This window comes from Cynocephalus volans, chromosome 2 (assembly GCF_027409185.1).
Source record: "Cynocephalus volans isolate mCynVol1 chromosome 2, mCynVol1.pri, whole genome shotgun sequence".
NCBI lineage: Eukaryota > Metazoa > Chordata > Mammalia > Dermoptera > Cynocephalidae > Cynocephalus > Cynocephalus volans.
The window spans coordinates 32,494,961-32,514,345 of record NC_084461.1 but is presented as its reverse complement, the minus strand read 5'-3'; the positions used below and the strand labels follow the sequence as shown (position 1 = coordinate 32,514,345).

Sequence of the window (19,385 nt, the reverse complement as noted above, 5' to 3'; positions counted from 1 at the left end):
CCAGGCAAGAGATGGTGGTGGCTTGGACTGGACTTCTTGTGACCGAGGGGTAAGGAAGACCACAATGTAAATACATTTTAAAGGTATATTCCACCTGATTTGCTGATGGACTGGTGGTAGGTTATGAGAGAAAGGAAGAAGTCAAGGATGACTTCAAAGTCTTTGGTCTGAAAATAGGAGGACAGAGTTGCCTGAAATAGAGAAGGATGTAGAACAGGTTTAAGGAAGAGGAAAATCAGAAGTTCAGCCTCAGACATGTTGAGTTTGAGATTATTATTAGCCCCCCTTATGGGAATCAGGTGAACATTAAGACAGAGAAGTTTGGACTTCAGGGGGAGGTGGGAATGGAAATTTCAGCATTGTAAGCCTCTCTAAAACCCATAAAGTCATGGAAATGAATGAATCATCCAGGGATTGGCTGTGGCTAGAGAAGGCTGATTCCTCGAGTCTTCCAACATTTAAAGGTTGAGTAGAGAAGGAGGATTTAGCAAGAGATCCTCAGAAGGAGCAGCCAGTGAGGAGAACCAGAGGGGGTATCATAGGAGCCCAGCACTGAGAATACATTATTACTCATTTCTAAAGCACTGTCTAGGGATAAGTATCACTGAATTTGATTTACTTATTCATCAAGTAAAAAGGTAGAATTGCACAAGTACATCTATCTATGAACAAAGCATTATATTCTATTAAGAAAAAATTATGAAAAGATGTTAGGAGCATGACCGTATTAGCAGTTCAATCTTGCAGCCCTCTGCTTGGCTACTGGAACGAACCTTGACATTTTACTGCATGCAGAGCAAGAATTATAAGATGTACATAGCAGTACTGCCCTAATGTGCAGTTTTGGGGGAATTTTCACTGTATTCACCTAATATATGCACTTCTCATAGAGAGTGTTTATGATTTATGTGTGTATTTATTTTTGAACATTTTGTTCTGGTGCTTTCCATTTTGAGGATCATTCCTGCTTAGTTTGGATTTTTGCTCTTTCTTTAAAGTTTATTGTAGAATATTCTCTGAGTTAAGGAAGGTTCCCTTTTCAGTGCTCCTCCTAAACTGGTAGGGGTCACTTTTATACTTGCAGCGAAACATACACAGCACACATCATGGTCACATGTGATTTTTGGAAGATTCATGGCCAAATTATAAAGAGCACACTCTTTTGTCTTCATTTCTTTTCCTCTGTAAGTCTTGAAGACGATCTCTCTCCATCGCTTCCTTGTACATGCTCACTCCTTTGGAGAATCATTTTAATGTCCTAAGGAAAAGATTTAAAGAGGAGTTACAAATATTAATAAATGATTTAGGATTAATGATCACCTAATATATGGTAGTGATTAAACAGTAAGTTGCTTTTATTTTATTTTTTTCCTTTGAGAAAACTGTTCTGCATTTAGTTTGAACCCCACCCTACAACTTACTATTTGTACCCTTGGAAATATGTCTAAGATCTTGGAACCTCAGTTTTTTCATCTAATAATGGAGGTGTCATATTAGATTAAATAACATTTGTAAGAGCAATCAGACTCTGGCATGTAATATGCAAGCCAAAAGATGATTTCCCTATTAGCGAATAAAAAATAGTATCCACACTCTAGTAAAGGAAAATTCTAATGACAAATTAATCATGTCTACAGATTTGTAGAATTTTAGAACAGCAGATTACTTTTCTGGGATTGTCTCATTCCTCCATTTTTTTTTTTTTTTTTAAATATCAGGGATAGAAAGGTCTGTTTTTCCTTTATTTATTTAAAGTATCCAGCTATCTTAAATCTTAAATCACATATTTTTCAAAATAAATTAATATTATCACAATGCAGAAGGGGTACCAACATGAGAAAAACAGAATTGCATGTACATAGATTTTCATTTTTTTATTTCACAAATTTGGGGAAGTGCTTTAAGAACAGAAATTTCTTTTCTTCAGAGCTGAGTTCCAAAGGTTTCAATTTGTGGACATTTTACTCACAGTGACAAGAGTTAGTTCACTCTCTGAGCTGACCCTTGCTTATTGACATACACATTGCTTACATCAGTCACTGCCAAAAACTGTAGTGAATCATTTTATGGAGGGAACTTGTTCTTTAAACACAGATCTCCTAAAGGCAGAGGTAACCCTGAATGACCCAAGTGTAAAAGGACAGATGCTTCCCATTGGCATTCCTGGTCCTACCCACTACAATCCTTCTTTTTTTCACTTGTGATGTTTTATTATTCTCTATTTTTATAATTGTTCTTTTTTTTCTAAATTTTATTTATGTTTATTTTTGTGGGGTACAGTGTGTTGTTTCAATACATGAATAGACTGCACAATGATTTACTTAGGGTAAACAGCATAGTTTTGTACACGCGAGTTCACCCCTTCCCCTCCCCTGCACCCCCTGCCCTCCCAGCCTCCGGTAACCACTATTCTACTCTCCATTTCTGGAAGAACCACTTTTTTTATTTTTTATTTTTAGATTACACTTATGAGTGAAAGCATGAGGTTTGTCTTTCTGTGCCATGATGGTTTCTAGTTCCGTCTGTGTTGCTGCAAATGATAGGATATTATTTCTTTTTATAGCGGAATAGCATTCCATTGTGTACATATACCACAGTTTTTTAATCTATTCATCCATTGATGGACATTTAGGTGATCCCATCTTTCGGCTATCGTGACTAGCATTGTGATGAACATGGGAGTCCAGTTGTCTTTTTGATTTATTGATTTTACTGCCTTTGGGTATATACCCAGTAGTGGAATAGGTGGGTCAGAACATAGATCTATTTTTAGTTCTCTGAGGAATCTCCATACTGTTTTCCACAATGGCTGTACCAATTTAATCTACATTTCCCTGATGATTAGTGATTTTGAGCATTTTTTCAGGTGCCTGTTGGCCATTTTTATGTTTCCTTTTAAGGAGTATCTATTCAGGTCCTTTGCCCATTTCTTCATTGGGTTATTTGTTTTTTTTTGTTGTTGCTGAGTTGTTTGAGTTGCTTATGTATTCTGGATAATAGCCCCTTATCAGATGTGTAGTTTGCAAAGACTTTCTTCCGTTCTGTAGGTTGTCTCTTCAATTTGTTGATAGTGCCCCTTGCTGTGCAGAAGCTTTTTCGTTTGATGTACTCCCATTTGTGTATTTTTGCTTTTAGTTGCTTGTGTCTTTATGGTCTCATTCAAAAAAGTGCTGCCTACTCCCATTTTGTGTAGTGTTTCCCCTGTTTTCTTCTAGTAATTTCACAGTTTTGGGTCTTAAATTTAGGTCTTTAATCCATTTTGAGATGATTTTGTGTGCGGTGAGAGATAGGGGCCTACTTTTACTATACTACATGTGAATATGCAGTTTCCCAGCACCGTTTACTGAAGAGGTTATCCTTTTCCCACTGTATATTCTTGATGCCACAGTCAAAAATCAGATATCTGTAACCACATGGGTTTTTTTCTGGGCTCTCTATTCTGTTCTGTTGGTCTATTTGTCTGTTCAAAATGTCCATATTACCCAAAGCAGTCTACACATTCAATGCAATCCCTATCAAAATACCAATGACATTCTTCACAGAAATATAAAAAATGATCTTAAAATTTGTATGGAACCACAAAAGACCCCGCATAGCTAAAGTAATTTTGAACAAAAAAAAACAGAGTTGGAGGCATCACACTTCCTGACTTCAAATATACTACAAAGCAATAGTAACCAAAACAGCCTGGTACTGGCATAAAAACTGCCACTGCATTTATTAATAAGGTCTTCTTTGAATCTTATGTTTATAATAATTAATGTTGACCATTGCAAGTTAATTTTGGGATTAAAGAATGAACTAACCTGAGATTATCTGACACTTCATAGCATAGGAAAAAATGATAAGCTTCAGATATATTTAAACCAGCCTTGGCCAAATTTATAGCTGAACTCGGGGCCATAATTTTCAGTAGCAGCGAATGGAGAAAAGCCCAAGAGAGTCAGAAAGTGTTTGACAGAAGTGCCTTAAAATACAAAGCACCGAAGCAGCCATCACATTTTGTTATAAAGGTAGAGGAGAAGGTTGGAGAATATTTTAAAGTTCGATACCTTGAAGACAAAGTGGAATGAAAGTTCCCTTCAAGTCATGCTTATAATTATGGATATGTTGCTCTAATTTAATTGGATCCTGATTCATTTGTTTATAAGATAGTCTCCTGCAATATTCTGATTTTAATACTAAAATATTTCTTGCTATCTCCAATTGAATGTAAATCTTAATAGTAAGGTGCTATGCTTGATTTACAGGTTTGCTAAGAGAAATTTATAATTATCCAGCATGTGTTCATCATAAGAAACTACATTTATTAGATTGTCAGAAAAAAAGCATTGATCCACTTACACTTGTAAATATATTTGTTACAGGAAATTGCCTTTGCTCACCAGGAACCCAGTTACAATGTAACAATATCCTCCTTGATTTGTTACATTTAACCAAATTATTCTCTTAATAATTTAGGAACATTACTTGAAAGTAACTTCCTTGTATAAGGTCTATGAAAATAGAAGTCAAATAAGAGACTTTGACTAAATAACTATCAGATCTAACACAAAGTCTGGAACTTCCATATAGGTCTGGACTATGTGGGGCTTCTTGGGACTTCAATTTGGACCCCTTGTATTATGGCACTGCACCAGTGAAAGCCTTTTTTCTTTCCAAAGAGAAGACACTGTACACTCAAGAGATGAAATGCTGGCTCATTAATCCACCCACGTATAACTGGAAATGGCTCAGAAGTATTTCTTATGCACTACAACTGCCACAGACTGGTAGCAGTAGTAATGATAATAATATCCAACATTTACTGAGAGCTTTTTATTTGCCAGGAACTGGGCTAAGCACTTTGTAGGTATTAACTCATTTAATCCATACAAAAATTCTATGAGATAGGTATGACAATTAACGCTGCTTTACAGATGGGGAAACCAAGGCACTGGAATGTCATTTTCCCAAGGCCACACACATCTAGGTGTGAACCCAATCAGCATGACTCCAGTCTACATTAGGATAGAAGCAAAACTAAAACATATCATCATAATTATGCATCTTCAGTTTTTTCAAATATGTGCTTTAAGATGTTGGTGCTTCTAAACATGAACCTTGTAAACATCACACTGTTAAGCAACAGCCTTCTCTTCCCATGTTTATAACAACAAACAACATTTTAACCTGAAAAACCACACTCTAGCTTTTGCTCTACTTATCTTGAAAGATCTTCAAATAACATCACTGTGGTTAAAGTTCATTTTTAAAATGTGATCTATTTACTTGTACATGGATATCTGGAGCAAAAAACGATGGCAGGATGAGTGTGATAATACCCAACTCTTCAAGGATGTTTTTCTGTCCCTCCTGCTCCCTCCCTGCCTCTCTCTCTCTCTCTCTTCCTTCTCTTTCTTTCTTCTTTAATTAGTAAAAATAAGAAAAGAGCACCCTCCTGGAAAGGAACCCTCTTTCATTTTAAGTATCAGAATATGGGCTTTTCAGGTCATGAGCACCACTCTTGTTCACAGACATACCAACGAGTCCCAATTGTGGTAGTTTACTTTTTGGTAGAGTGACAGGAGGAAATGTGAAGGACGAGCAGAGCGAGTTAAAGTAGCTGACTTGGTCATATCTTAAGAAGCATTCTGGCAATGAACTAACTAAGCAACTAAGTAAGTGACTAACTAACTTTCTGCTATGAGAATGTCAGGTAATGTCGGTACTATGAGACTGGTTAACTGGAGGACAGACCCCTCCAGCTGGGTGGCACTTAGCCATAGGCGCAGCGCGCACCAGGGAAGATTTGGGAAACGTGCAGAGGCAGGTGTAATGGTCAATATGTCCAGATGCTCTTGGAATATAGTGACCCAGAATGTTAGACATCCTGCTGCACTTGGGACAGTCCTGCGTAGAGAGGAACTGTGATGTCCAAAATGCCAGTAGTACCTCAGTTGAGGTATGCTGCAAGCTGATAAAACTTCTAAATGAGGGAAATACATAACTTTAAGAAAGCCCTGTGGACTCCAGCTCTTCCTGGGAGTGAGAACGCCTCTTCAGGGGGCTGACTCTCAAAGCAGTCATTTGCTGGCTGTTTTCTCTTCTCGGACAAAATATCAAATAATATCTTCTCCATAAGTCTATCATATTTCAGCACTTTGGTCAGGGTGAAGATATGCCCAAATCATCCTGACTTTGTAGGGAGTTTTCTATCCATCATGGGGAGGAAATAATTGCTGCATCATTTTTTGTTCCTACTTGTTCTTGGTAATATAAAATCAATTCTATTATACATAATTCCAAGGGATTTGGCAAATTATTTTAATGGTTCAAAGTCAGGATTAAGAGACAGTTAAGATCAGGTAGCTAGTAAGTGGGGGATCTGAGATTCAGTCCCATGACTTTCTGATTCCAAAGCCTATGTTCTCAAGTGCTATAATTGTATGTCACTAGTAGATGTGCTTAGTAACTCTACATCTACCTGCTTGTTAGAAATCAATTTTAATAAATACTAATATAGGTAATAAAATTAATATAAGAAGGGATTAGGAATTTATTTTTATTTTATTTTTTATTGAAACACGATTGTACATGTCTGTGGGGTATGGCATTGAATATCAATATCTGTGTGCAATATGTGATGCTCAAATCAGGATAATTAACATATTCAGCATTGCACGATGTAATCATTTTTGTGGCCCTTTACCAATTTCTCTCTGACCCCACTCTCCCTCCTTCACCTCTGGTGGCTTCAGTTCTGTTTTCTTCTTTTGAAAGTTCAACAAATTATTGTGATTATTGTATTTTTCTTTCTTTTTTATTTATTTGGGTTTTCTTATCCCTCACTTATGACTGAAGGCATGCAGTACTTTTCTGTGTCTGGCTTATTTACTTAACATAATTTTCTCTAAGTTCATCCATGTTGCCACAAATGGCAGAATTTCATTCTTTTTTATGGCAGAGTAGTATTCCATTGTGTATATACACCACAGTTTCCTTATCCAGTCATCTGCTGATGGACATTTAAGTTGGTTCTGACACTTGGTTATTGTAAAAAGAACTGCAATAAACATGGGGGTGCAGGTGTCCTTTTGACGTGATGATTTTTTCTTTGGGTATATACTCAGCAGTAGGATTGCTGGATCATATGGCAGTTCCGTCTAGTTGTTTGAGGAACCTCCATACTGTTTTCCATAATAGCTGCACTAATTTACAGTCCCACCAACAGTATAGGAGGGTTCCACTCTCTCCATATTCTTGTGAGCATTTGTTCTCTGTAGTTTCGATTATAGCCAGTCTAAGTGGGGTGAGATGATATCTCAATGTGGTTTTGATTTGCATTTCCCTGATGCTAGGTGATATTGAACAGTTTTCATGTGTCTGTTGGCCATTTGTGTATATTCATTTAAGAGATGCCTATTCAGCTCATTTGCCCAGTTTTTAATTGGGTTTCTTGGTTTTATTTACTAAGGTGTTTGAGTTACTTGTATATTCTGGATATTAATCCCTTGTTGGATGCATAGTCTGCAAATATTTTCTCTCATTCTGTAGGTTGTCTTTTTGCTTTGTTAATTTTTTTTTTTTTTTTTTTTTTTTTTTTTTTTTTTTGCTGTGCAGAAGCTTTTTAGTTTAATATAATCCCATTTATTTATTTTTTTCTTTTGTTGCTGTGCTTTCAGGTTCTTATATAAGTCTTTGTCCAGTCTTACTTCCTGAAGTGTTTCCCCTATGCTTGCTTCTAGGAGTTTTATAGTTCCAGGTTTTAATTTAAGTCTTCAACCCATTTTGAGGTGATTTTGATATCAGCAACTTAGAACAAATAAATTTAGGTACAAAGACATTTAAGTCTGAATAGTTTCAGTTGTGGCATAGGAAGAAACTTGCAAAAGGTAATTTGTTGTCACTGAGAAGTCAGGAGAAATGCATCTTAGACCACCTGTATTTTACCAAAGTGAAAGTGCTTTTATCTTAAACTCAGCAAACCCTCTATAGTCCTATAAACAACTGGCAGGAACCAAATAAGGAGACTTCATGGTGTTAAACCGGTACCTGAGAGAATTGTAGCAACTTGCACACTTTGAACGGGGTTGATGTCAGCCTCTGTCTTCCTTAGGCCTTGCTTTTGAAGCCTTGGGACTTGCCACAGTGCATTTAGCACACATGGTTGAGACTTGCTGGGTTACTGTGGGATTTCTGAGTTGCAATTCTTCCTGTTTTCTGCTGGATTGATCCAATCTCTATGGGCTTTGTCCTCAGTTTCCCTGTCTTACACACTGTTTTCCTGATGGAATTGGCACCCAACTTTTTGCATGCACTACCGTTTCTACTGTATAGACAACATGTACCACCATTAGAGTACAATGACTATGTTAGCACTGTCTGGCGATCATTATCTTGAATAGTTCTTTTTGGCAGGAGGGATCTTATTCTCCATACTCTTCAATCACAGGCTAGGGTCATTACATGACTGGAATGATCCAGAACCCTATCACTCTTACCCACCCAGCTTTAACTATCACTTAACTCCAGCCTTCTGTTGTACACCCAATATAGCCCCATAGTACCGATGAAGCAGCTCCGAGTTACTGAGAACTGCCCCAACCGTGCTTGAGCTTGCTGCCCTTTGGGCAGTGCAGGCTGGCCTTTCTGGACTGATGCAATTACCACCTTAGCTTCTCCACACTCTATCATGGCCAAGTGCAGCTTTCTTTCCCCTCCTTGCTAGCCCACGTTAGAAATGTCCCAGCATGCCTTGAGCTTAAGCCTGACCTTATAATGAACCCTTTGGGTAATACTCACAGGAATTTTGTAGTCTGAATAATTTGAAATCAGATCTTGAATGAAAGGATGCTTTAAGAGAACAGCAACTTCAATTGGCTCCAGGTTCTTGGCACCTAGGTCCTGGAATGTTTTTATGAAGCTCTTTAAAGAAGAAAAGAGAGGAAGTTAATCAACTTCACAATCCTGCAGATGATAAAAAATGGTTTTACTCACTAAAGGAAGTCGCTGTAATTTCTGTACAATGATACATTTTGAGAGCAGTTCCATGAAAGCATGCTCTAAATTGAGGGCAACTTTTCTCATGCACAGGTCGTCCTCTTCGGACAGTGAGCTAACCCACCTCTCCATAAATGTTCTCCATCTTCAGGTGGCAGGCAAATCTATTAGAGTCCTGTGCTTCGCTTCCTCCTCGGAATACTTTCAGTAGCGTTTCCATGGAAATCTTTCCAGTGTTCACATTTTCAGGGGTTTCTTCTGCCTTTCGATCCCTTTCCTCCCTTTCCTCTCTTGCAACATTTTCCTCAGGATACTCCTCAATGGGACTCATATCAGTGGAGAAGAAGGTCTGCAAAATTAAATAAAGAGAACATGAAATCCGACTAAAGTCTCTCCAGCAACAGAGACATTTAGAGAACACCAATTACATCACACACTTTTCATGCAATGGAACGATAGTGCCTACCACAAACTAGCTAGACAAAGTATAGAAGAGAATATGCTAGCTGCATTGGAAATTGCCATGTCCAAATCCTAGACCCTCTTTTGCATGTGTGTACAGAGGCCTCAGGGTGGGGTAGGTCCTGTTCATCTCCATACACCCTTGGGCTTACTGCACTCTCAGGCACATCACATTCTGTAATAAATGAACACTGGAATGAGGTAGTGTAACTGGTGTTAGACTTCTACACATGAAGATAGATTTTTAACAGGATTTGCTTTTGAAATTGATTGCAGTTGAGAGGGTATGGCAAGTTAATTTCTCAAGCTTAAGAGATTCTAAGGGCTTTGGGAACATTTCTTTGGACACTGGAATATATACCAACTAAACATTCAGAAGGCAAAATAGGAAACAAATCGAGTACAGAGAATCAGGTTGGGTTTCTTACTGCTGCTCTTTGAAACTTGGCCGACAGCCATGATCTCAGTCAAGCACTCACATTTTGAGTATGTCAAAGAGTAAATCACTTCAGAAGTAATTTCTTATGTATCAAAAGCTTGAGAAATATTCCTACTCTTTGATTCAGTAATTACAGATCTAGGAATTGATCCTGAATAAATATTATGTGCACAAAGATTTTCGCATATGGATGTTCGTCTGTTCAGTGTTACTTACAGCAAAAATGTGAATTCAAAAATATAAATTCCAAAACTGGGAGAATGGTGACATAAATTATATTTCTGTGATAAAATACTATACTGCCATGAGAATAATGGTTTAGAAAAATACCTAATAACACAAGAAAGCACTCATGGTAGAAGAAGTGCAAAAAGAAAACACAAAACAAAGACATAAATACACTAGGATCCTCATTTTCTTATATATCGATTCTTATCAATGACAATAAAGAAAACAGATGCATTAAAGAGTTAACAGTGGTTACCTGTGGGTAGTGGAACAAGTGCTTTTCCCCCCTTTGTTTTGCACTTTCCACGTTGTCTATAGTAAATTTGTGCACATGCGTGTGTGCATGTTTCTGATGACGAGGTAATCAATATTTGATTTGCCATAGGAAAATGGACATTTTTGAATGTTGACTGGCCAGATGTCGGAGAACACCTGAGTCCTGATTCTCCTTTAATCCATGGAAGGAAAAATGCTAATTTAGGAGGATGCCAATGTGTATTAATATTCTGTTTAGTAGAAGTATTAAATGTATAGATTGCGTAAGTTTTTTTTTTCTAAATTATCATATAAGGCCCGTGTATAAAAGGACTATGACATGGCACAAAATGAAGCCTCTGGTAGTCATGTGTCTCTATAAGGGATTTTGGAGGGACTGTGTGCAGTGTCATGAAGACAGCCCACATATGCTCTGTCTGGTCACCTGCCTGGAGTTGGGTTTCTACATCCTTTGCTAAATTGGGGTTTTAATCTATTTGAAAAAAAGAGAGAGAGAATGCTCTAATGAATGAAGATTTTGGAATTAAGTGTCTAAACATTCACACGTATATACATACACGTATACACTACACATATATCCATATGTACATACACACACACACATATGTCTATAAAATCAGCCTCTTCTCCACTTTGATCAATTGGAAATGCTATACGGCAGAAATGTGAAACTGGCTTCAGTGCCTCCACCTATGAATCTTGAGGATTATTGCACTGGCCACCCATCGATAATTTCTTGGGGCAATAGAAGATTTTGTGTAGTGAATGGACATGGCTGGGATGTAAAACATCTTGCAATTGAGTGAATGGTGAACGAATTTCTATTCAGAGTGTAGCATAGGTGCTGCGTGGACAAGATAAAGACAGAACCTGTGGGTGAACAAATGACTAGTTGGTTAGATAAGCAGTTGATATCAGAATTAAACAAAGGGACTTGACCTCTGTAACTATTTCCATAATTAGGGAGGGACTTTCCAAAGGCCCGAAATAAGCATAATGGGATAATTTTTCTAAATCCAAAAGGTACTAATTTAAACAATTGAAATTTATGTCACAGTATGTTTTTTAAATTTTTTCTCTTAGGGGTTGGGACATAACAAGCTTAGTGGCTCAGTGGGAGGGGGAGGACAGTGGGGAGGCTGAGATCTAAACAAAGAAGCCCCTTAGCTACCTGGGGGACGGAGGGGTGTGCAGGAGAAGGTGGTTCCCACCAACAGAGACTGAAAGACAGAGATTTGAGCGTGGGTGGAAGAATAAAACCAGTTATGCCAGTTTAGAGAAAAGCCAGCACTTTTGAATGAGCAATTATTAGTGGCATCAAAACTCTATGTCACATTATCATCTAAGCAGGGGAACAAACTGTGGCACTGTCAGCATTATGTTACATGTGGCTAACTCTCAGGGGCAGTCCTCAAGGACTCCCGACAAATGTGGCCCTGGAAGCATGCCCACGCATCTTCCTGACCTAGCATTTCTGTCATTCGGTCAGCTCAGCCATACATCTCAGAAGGCAGAACAGAAGCTCAGTTCTTGCCACTAGTGTGAGCAAAGCATCAAAGAGCAGAATGAAATAGAAATTTATGTGTTTTGAACCTCCGGGCCTCAAACGCTCCTGCCAAGATGCTTTTGCAAGACATTTACAATGTGGGAGATTTAAGCTCACAATTTACTAAACTCCAACATCACAACCCTATGCCACACAGGTTGTAGGATGAAGCATTTTCCCAAATATCTTTTATTTAAGGATTCAGCAGGTATAGTGCATTACTTCTTTTACATTATCCAAGAAGCTGTGGTTTTAAACAGAATGTCCAAGCCACACTGAATAAAATCAGCATGGGTATCAAGATAGAGTAAGGAAGAATGAAATATTGGGAAGATTTGCGGTTGTTTATGCAGAAAACAAAAGCAGAGATTTGATTAAATGTCTTGGGAGTAAATATGGGTCTGTTGGAAGTGTTTTTTCTGAGGAGGCTCATTTTGGCTTCCTAGGATGAGGTTGCCCAGGAAACAAGAACACGGCTGGAAAGGGCACAGAAACAGAGCGGCATCCTTGGAGACAGGATGGTGGGGACAAGTGGCGAGAAAGAATGAGGGAGGGGGGTGGCTCCTCTGTCTCAAAAGCTCCTAGGGTTTACTCCAAGTCAGGACCAGGCCTGTGTGTGAGAGACACATGCCCTCCATCCCTTGCCCCCTCCACCCTGTTTGATCTCTGTTGTGCCCTGTTCTAGGTTCAGTTCCTGTGCAGCGACCTTGAATTTTAGAAGTGCTCTTGAGAGCAGCACTCTAGGGGAGCTGCTTCCTGGGTGGGAGCAAGAGCACATGGCGATCGAACAGTTCAGAGTGGAGGGGATGCAGCGCCTTCCTGTGCCAGCTGGTCTGGCTGCCACCCACCCACCCACCCACTCACTGGGGCAGCTGTCTGTCACTATGGCGACAGCTCTAGCACCCGTTTCCTTTTCCTGGTTTCCCCTGCTCATTGCAGCCGCCTGGAGCCTGCAATTGCCTCTGCCTGCCTGGATGTCGTCCTTCCTGCTCTCTGCCCTGGAGCCTGGACTCCATTCCTTTCACTCTCCCTCTCTCCCTTCTTTGCCGGCCACGTTCATAAACATTAATTGAGCACTTGCTATGTGGCAGCTACTTTGGGGGATGTAAAGATGGGTAACAAGTTGTCTCAGACTTGAGGTAGGAATAACTTAGCAGTAGGATTTAATGGATAAAACAACCCCTGCCTGGATGACTAGGTCTCCCTACCGCTCTCCTTTGTCTCCTACAGTCTGCTCTCACACAGGAGTCAGAGAGAACCCGACATATTTTAAGTCAGGTAACTGCACTCTTCCAATGACTCTTCATCCTGTGCAGAGTGAAAGAAAGCTAAGGTCCCTATGGTGGCCCTCAGCATCTGCACCGCCCCTTACCTTCCCTCCTCCTCTCCTGCAGCTCACTCCTCTCCAGCCATCCTAGCCAATTCTCTGGGCTTTGGAAGACACAAGGCCGGGCTTCACTTCAGGGTTTTTTCATTCACTATTATCATCACCTAAAATTCTCCTGCCCTGGAGATCTGCAGGGCTCTCTGCTTCACCTTCGCCAGGACTCTGTTTCTATGTCTCTTCACAGACAGCCCTTCTCTGGCCACCCTAATTAACACCGCAACCCCATCCCAGCTCCTGTACTCATATTTTTTCCTTGCATCCTTTCTTTCCATAGCGTTTATCCCCATTTGATGTAGTCTACATTTGACTTGTTTGTTGCTGGTCCTTCCCTTGCCTGGAATGTTTTTTGTTCACTGCTGTACAGTGGTCCCCAGCACACACAGGTGCTCAGTACATGTCTGTGGACACAGTAAGAGTGTGCATGCAAAGGCATCGGCCCTGCCAGACAAGCTCTGAATGAAACTGGGCCCCCCTGAGAGGGTACTCAGTGCTGTCAGGGGAAGTTTCACGAATGGTCTGGCAGTTGATAGTGGGTATCTCCTCCCTAACTGGGAGATCTCAGACCCTCAGAGTTGAGATGAATGGCCCTCCGGGTGGAGGCAAGGGCAGGAGCAAAGGCAGGAGGTGGGAGGAAGAGGCATAAACACCTCTTCTGGTTGGCGAGGCCCCCTGGTGATCGGTCCTGTAGTCCCTGTTCCCTCCCTGTTTGGTACATCAATCTCTCATTCTTTTCTGTATGGATGAGGGAAATTAGGCAGAGAACCCCCAGGACAGCCAATTGGACTTCTCCTCTATCCCTCAGATCACAGGGCTATGAAAAGGGCATGATTTACAAAGTTACTTGATTAATTAATTGATCTACTCATTGCAATGTTTACTGAACTCTGTACCAGGACTTTGTTGTAAGTTCCAGGATACAGAACAAGACAGGTGTCCCCTCCCCACCAAACTCCTCTTCCACAGGGTGCTTAGGGTCCGGAGAGGAAGCAACCTTGAGAAAGTCACTACTGTGTTAAGGGGAAGCTCGGTGCTCTATGGGAACGTGTAGCACGGGGTGGGGGCCGACACAAGTTGAGGCCAGGGAAAGTTTCCCTGAGGACAGACATTTAATTGAGACCTGATGGCTGGCTATGATCCAGGCTTAGATCACAGACCCAGAGTTAAGTTAAGGAGACCCAATCTACAGCAGGATGCTGAAATACCCCTGGGAAGGTGGCAAGTGCAGTCCCTGTGAATGCAGACCATACGTAACGCCTTTCTTATTTGGGGAAATTTTAAGCTGCTCTTCTACTGTCTAAGATGACAGCATTTTAGAATGGAAACAAACACTCTTTGCTGAACTTTCTGCTGCTGTGAAAGCGTCCAGCCAGTACCCACAGCACACCGCGTTGAAGAGCCCCAAGTTGTTCGCTTACTTGGCATCTATCTGGCCTTGCTCTGGCTCTGGTGGAAGGTGAAAGAGACCCTCCTGCCCATGTGCTCAGGGCCAGACTTTAGGATGGTGTCTAAGAGAGCCCATCTCTTCCTGCATGCGAATGCTGTCACAGGAAGCTCCATGTCTTTTTGACTACCTGTTTTGAGAAATGTATGTGAAAGGAAAAGAAGCACGGCTGGGACACGTGAGGAGTCAGGACTGGGCAGCATCCTTCTGCCCTCTGTGTCTACAAAGGGAAAACAGAAACGAGTGTCCCATCAGGAGGGCCACAGCTCTGTTGCCAGAACAGGAGAAGAATCCAAGGCCATGCAAAGTGCAAACGGGAACCTGGGAAGCACATTAGCTGTCGCCGTGCCTGGAGGCCTTTCCATCCAAACAAGCCAAGGAATACCAATCCCTTAAAAGTTTAAGGGAGATGTGAGGTGATATCTTAATTAGATATTAAGTTTCTTTGTCACTGGATGAAGGTAATTCAAAGTGCATGTGGATTTCAGGGGGGCCAGGCAAGGCTTTGGCCTGAAACACTATTAAGAGTCACATCTATGTGGGATGCACATAGATGCCAGAACATGCTTCATATACAGTTTCCCCACAGTACGACAGATATATTGGGTTGATACCCACTTCTTTTTCATTTAATAAGATCAGTACTTTGTGCAAAATAAAGGCTGCTCTTTACAGAGCAAACTTTGATTCTACAACAAAACTTTTGAACAAATTTTGATTTTACTGCAAAAGTGTTTTACAAAAATTGGGTCCCCAGATCTTAACTTGATTGAGCAAAGCTTTGTTGAAAACCTAGTCTGTGTAAATCATTGTATTAGGCACCTGGGGAAATATGGAGATGAAAAGAACAGAGTTCCTGTCTTCAGGAGTTTGGTATCTTCTGGCATCCCCTGCTACAGTCCAAAGTTAGTCTGTTTCTGGAATGCAATTACCTTTTCTGCAACCAGAATAGGAGTTTCGACTTCTCGGAAGATGTGAGTCCCAACAGCCACGCTGAGGGCCCTGTAGACCCCTTCCACACTGTCTGGGTGGCAAGCAAAATAAAGCAGCATTTGTGTGTAGTCAAGCTGGGCTGGATCCTTTTCATAGTCAGCAAATAGCCTAAAGAAAAACTGTCACACAAAAAGAATTTCAACCAAAGATAAAATGGGTACACCTTGGTAGTCAGTGGATAGACATGGCGATGAAGAATCCCTCCAGGAGCTTTGGAATAAGGTTACCTTGTGAAGGTTAAATCAGTAAAGCCAACATATAATGAATGGTATAAACTGAAGAGTAGCTAAACAAAAGAGCAAAGAAAGCAGGGTTCTAAATTCTCATGTAAAAGAAAATTGTGTGGTAAACAATGGTATTAACATATTTAGAAGATAATGTACTAATTAAAAGTAGTGGGGACTACATACTAAGTAGGAAAGGGGACCACAAGAGCAAGGACCCGTCTGTCTGTCCTCAGCATCATCCAAACTGAGCCCTGAGGCTAGATATGAGACTTCTGGTCCACCCCTGTCTGTGGGGAGTGGAGGGAGGGAAAGGGAACGATGCCCAAAGCCTCTGGGACTCCAGCCCTTAAAATTTTTAAACTATCTCAGCTGCTCTGAGCTTCATATTCAGTCTACTGACTCTAAGTGACTTCTTCCAATGTGGACTTAACATCCAGGCAGAGAGTATGCTAATCACTGAGTATCAGTGTGTTTGGTTTCATTCTGAATGACTGACCTGACACCCACAGTGTCCTGTGCATTTGGCAGCATGAGGACTTAGTGCTTGGAAGCCTAATGTCCTCTGGGCTGCTGCAAAGCCGAAACCCAAACTCTGGCCACACCAAACACCTACACAACTCTGCTTGGGGAGCCTACTGGATTCCTTGACCAGCTCTTCTCAAATGTGTATTCAGTGACCTGCCTGGAGAATGTTTTTTAAATGTAGATTCTGATTAAGTAGATGGTTCTGGAGCCATCTAAGGTTCTGCACATCTAGCAAGCTCCCAGGTGATTCTGATGCTGCTGGTCCTGGCCCATACTTTGAGAAGCAAATTCCTAGATCCAGAGGGCATTTCCATTATGTTATTCTTTGTTACCAACAACCCTTACAAGTATAAACAAATTTAATTAGACATTCATAAAGAAAGTTAGAAAAATAATTTCTGATATTTGACAAATTCAATACGAATTTAAATAAAAATAACTTCGATAGGAAAATGCATAAAATCTGTTATACTACAAAGTAGAACAGAATCTTAGAGGTCAGTGGGTTCTACAGGTTTTTCACTTAGCCACATTTTTATCAAACACTTACTAAGGGGCTGCTGTAAGCCAGGCACACAGCTAGGCTGAGACTTTTAAAAACACTCTCTGACAATAAGGCACCGCTTGATTTCTGAGAACTCATGATCCAGCTGGTGGGTTCCTTTAGGACATTGTATTTCCATCTTGCCACTTACCTTTGAGTTGTTTTGGGGATTGCCCACAGGATTAGGAGTAGAAGGGGGACTGACCAATAGATAATCATGGCATTGTCAGAGGGGCTTGTCTTCCATTTCTACCCCATGAAGACTTGCCCTTTAGTATTATTTCCATTGAATTGCTCTTATAAGTGATATGCAGGTGAAAATCATCATTATTTCCATTAATAAATAAATCAAATACTATATATGAAGAAAGACAATGTGCAAAAATAAAATAAGTTGACACACGAACTCTTTCTGTTATTAAACAGGCTTGATTTTTATATCAATGGATTGGACATTCAAAAAAGGTAGTGCTTGTTATATTCTAAATGCTTATATTATTATAAAGTTCATTAAAAATACTGTAGTAGACAGAATTCTAAGAAGGCTTCAGAGATTCTTACCCCTGGAGAACATACCTTTTATTATCCCTCCCCTTAAGTGTGTGGGTGGGACTTATGAATATGTTGGGTAACTCATTCCCATGAGTAGGTTAACTTATGTACCAAAGATAAAGGGATTTTTCAGATGTGATTAAGGTCCTTAGTCAGTTGATTTTGATTTAATCCAAAGGAAGCATGACCTTAGGCCTGACCTAATGAGATGAATCCTTTAAAAAAGGACCCAGGCCTTAAGGGAGAGATTTAAAGCCAAAGATATGCTCTCCTCCTGGCCATGAAGAAGCAAACTGTCATGTTGCAGAGAGGGAATAACTGGTATTCTCTAGGAGCCGAAGGTCTCAATCCTACAACTGCACAGATCTGAATTCTGTCAACAACCCATCTCGGAAACCATTCTTGGTCCAGTACTGAAATTGGCCTCAGATGAGATTGCAACCCCAGTTCACATCTCAATTTTAGCCTTGTAAGACCCTGAGCAGAAAACCCAACGAAGCCATGCCTGCCCTTCTGACTTACAGAACTGTGAGATAATAGATGGGTAATGTTTCAGTTACTAAGTGTGTGGTAATTGTTACATAACATCAAGAACTAACACAAATACTACTGTTTTATACATTCAACAAATACTTATTGAGCACTTTAATATGGTAGGCATGAACTTTTCTAGGTGCTTAAATACAATCACTAGTAAGGAGATAGAGATCCCAGCTCATGAGGAACTACTTTTTTGAAGGGGAAGGCAGACAATAAAGAATAAATACGATAAATTAAATAAATTATACAGTCATCATGGAATCAGAAAAAAAAGTAGGTCAAGGAAAAGGAATTGAGCGTGAAGAGTGGGGAGGGAGGCAGACTGCAGGGCTGAGGGGAGATTTGAACAGAGATCTGGAGGAGGGCCGGGAGTCAGCCACGTAGGATATCCAGGGTGAGAGCGCTGCAGGCACAGGGAATTGCTGAGGCTAATCTCCCAAGGTGGGAGCATCCCTTTTATGTTGACTCAACAGCAAGCAGGCCGGTGTGGCCGAAGCAGAGTGAGAAAGGGGGAGAACAGCAGGAGATAAAACGAGAGAGGTTATAAGGTCAGAACATGACGTCAGCTTTTCCTCTGACTAAAGCACAGAGCCATGGGAGGGTTTGAGCAGAGGTTGCAGTGATCTGGTGGTTGCAGTGTGAGCAAAGACGAGGGAGAAACAAGGAGACCTATCCTAAGGCTGTTGCAGCCATCCAGGGGAAGGTGACGGTTGCTCGTTCAAGGTGACAGCAATAGGTGTTGGAAGATGTGGTCTGATCCTGGACATGTTTTGAAGGTAGAATTACCAGGATTTCCTGAGGGATTGGATGTGGTGGTTGCTAAAAGAGAAGAATTTGGGACTGATTCCTTGAGCTTTGACCTAAGACCCTGGAAGGACAGAATTGCCATGGACTGAGATAGAGAGGATTAAGTGAACATGGGAGAAGTGGGGGGGGGTGGGGCGGTCAGGAGCAGAAATTAGATTCAGAGTTTTAGACATCATGGGTTTGAGATATTTACCAAAATATTCAAGTGGACATGTCAAATAGGCAGCTGCGTCTAAGAGTCTAAAGTTCAGAAGAGAGGTCTATGGTGGAAATAGACATTTGGGATTCACTGGCAAAGAGCTGGTATTTCAAACCAAGAGCTTGGCTTTAACAAATATTAACCAGCTCGAGAATGGAAAGATGTTATATGCTGTCACATGGACAGAAGCTGTGGTGAAGAGATTAAGACAACACCAGCAGATTTTAATATAGCAAA

The 19,385-nt window shown here is 40.6% G+C and overlaps 1 protein-coding gene across 1 annotated transcript in view; it reads right to left on the bottom strand.

Moving 5' to 3' along the window:
* Window positions 1-1,168: 1,168 nt before the first annotated feature.
* Window positions 1,169-19,385, bottom strand: part of SPEF2 (sperm flagellar 2) — a 191,094-nt gene continuing 172,877 nt past the window's right edge. The window contains exons 34-37 of the mRNA XM_063087801.1: window positions 15,694-15,873; window positions 9,107-9,331; window positions 8,785-8,907; window positions 1,169-1,258 (exon numbers count right to left, since the gene is read on the bottom strand). Of these exons, the coding sequence (XP_062943871.1) occupies window positions 1,169-1,258; window positions 8,785-8,907; window positions 9,107-9,331; window positions 15,694-15,873 (618 nt within the window). The remainder of the gene's footprint in view (window positions 1,259-8,784; window positions 8,908-9,106; window positions 9,332-15,693; window positions 15,874-19,385) is intronic.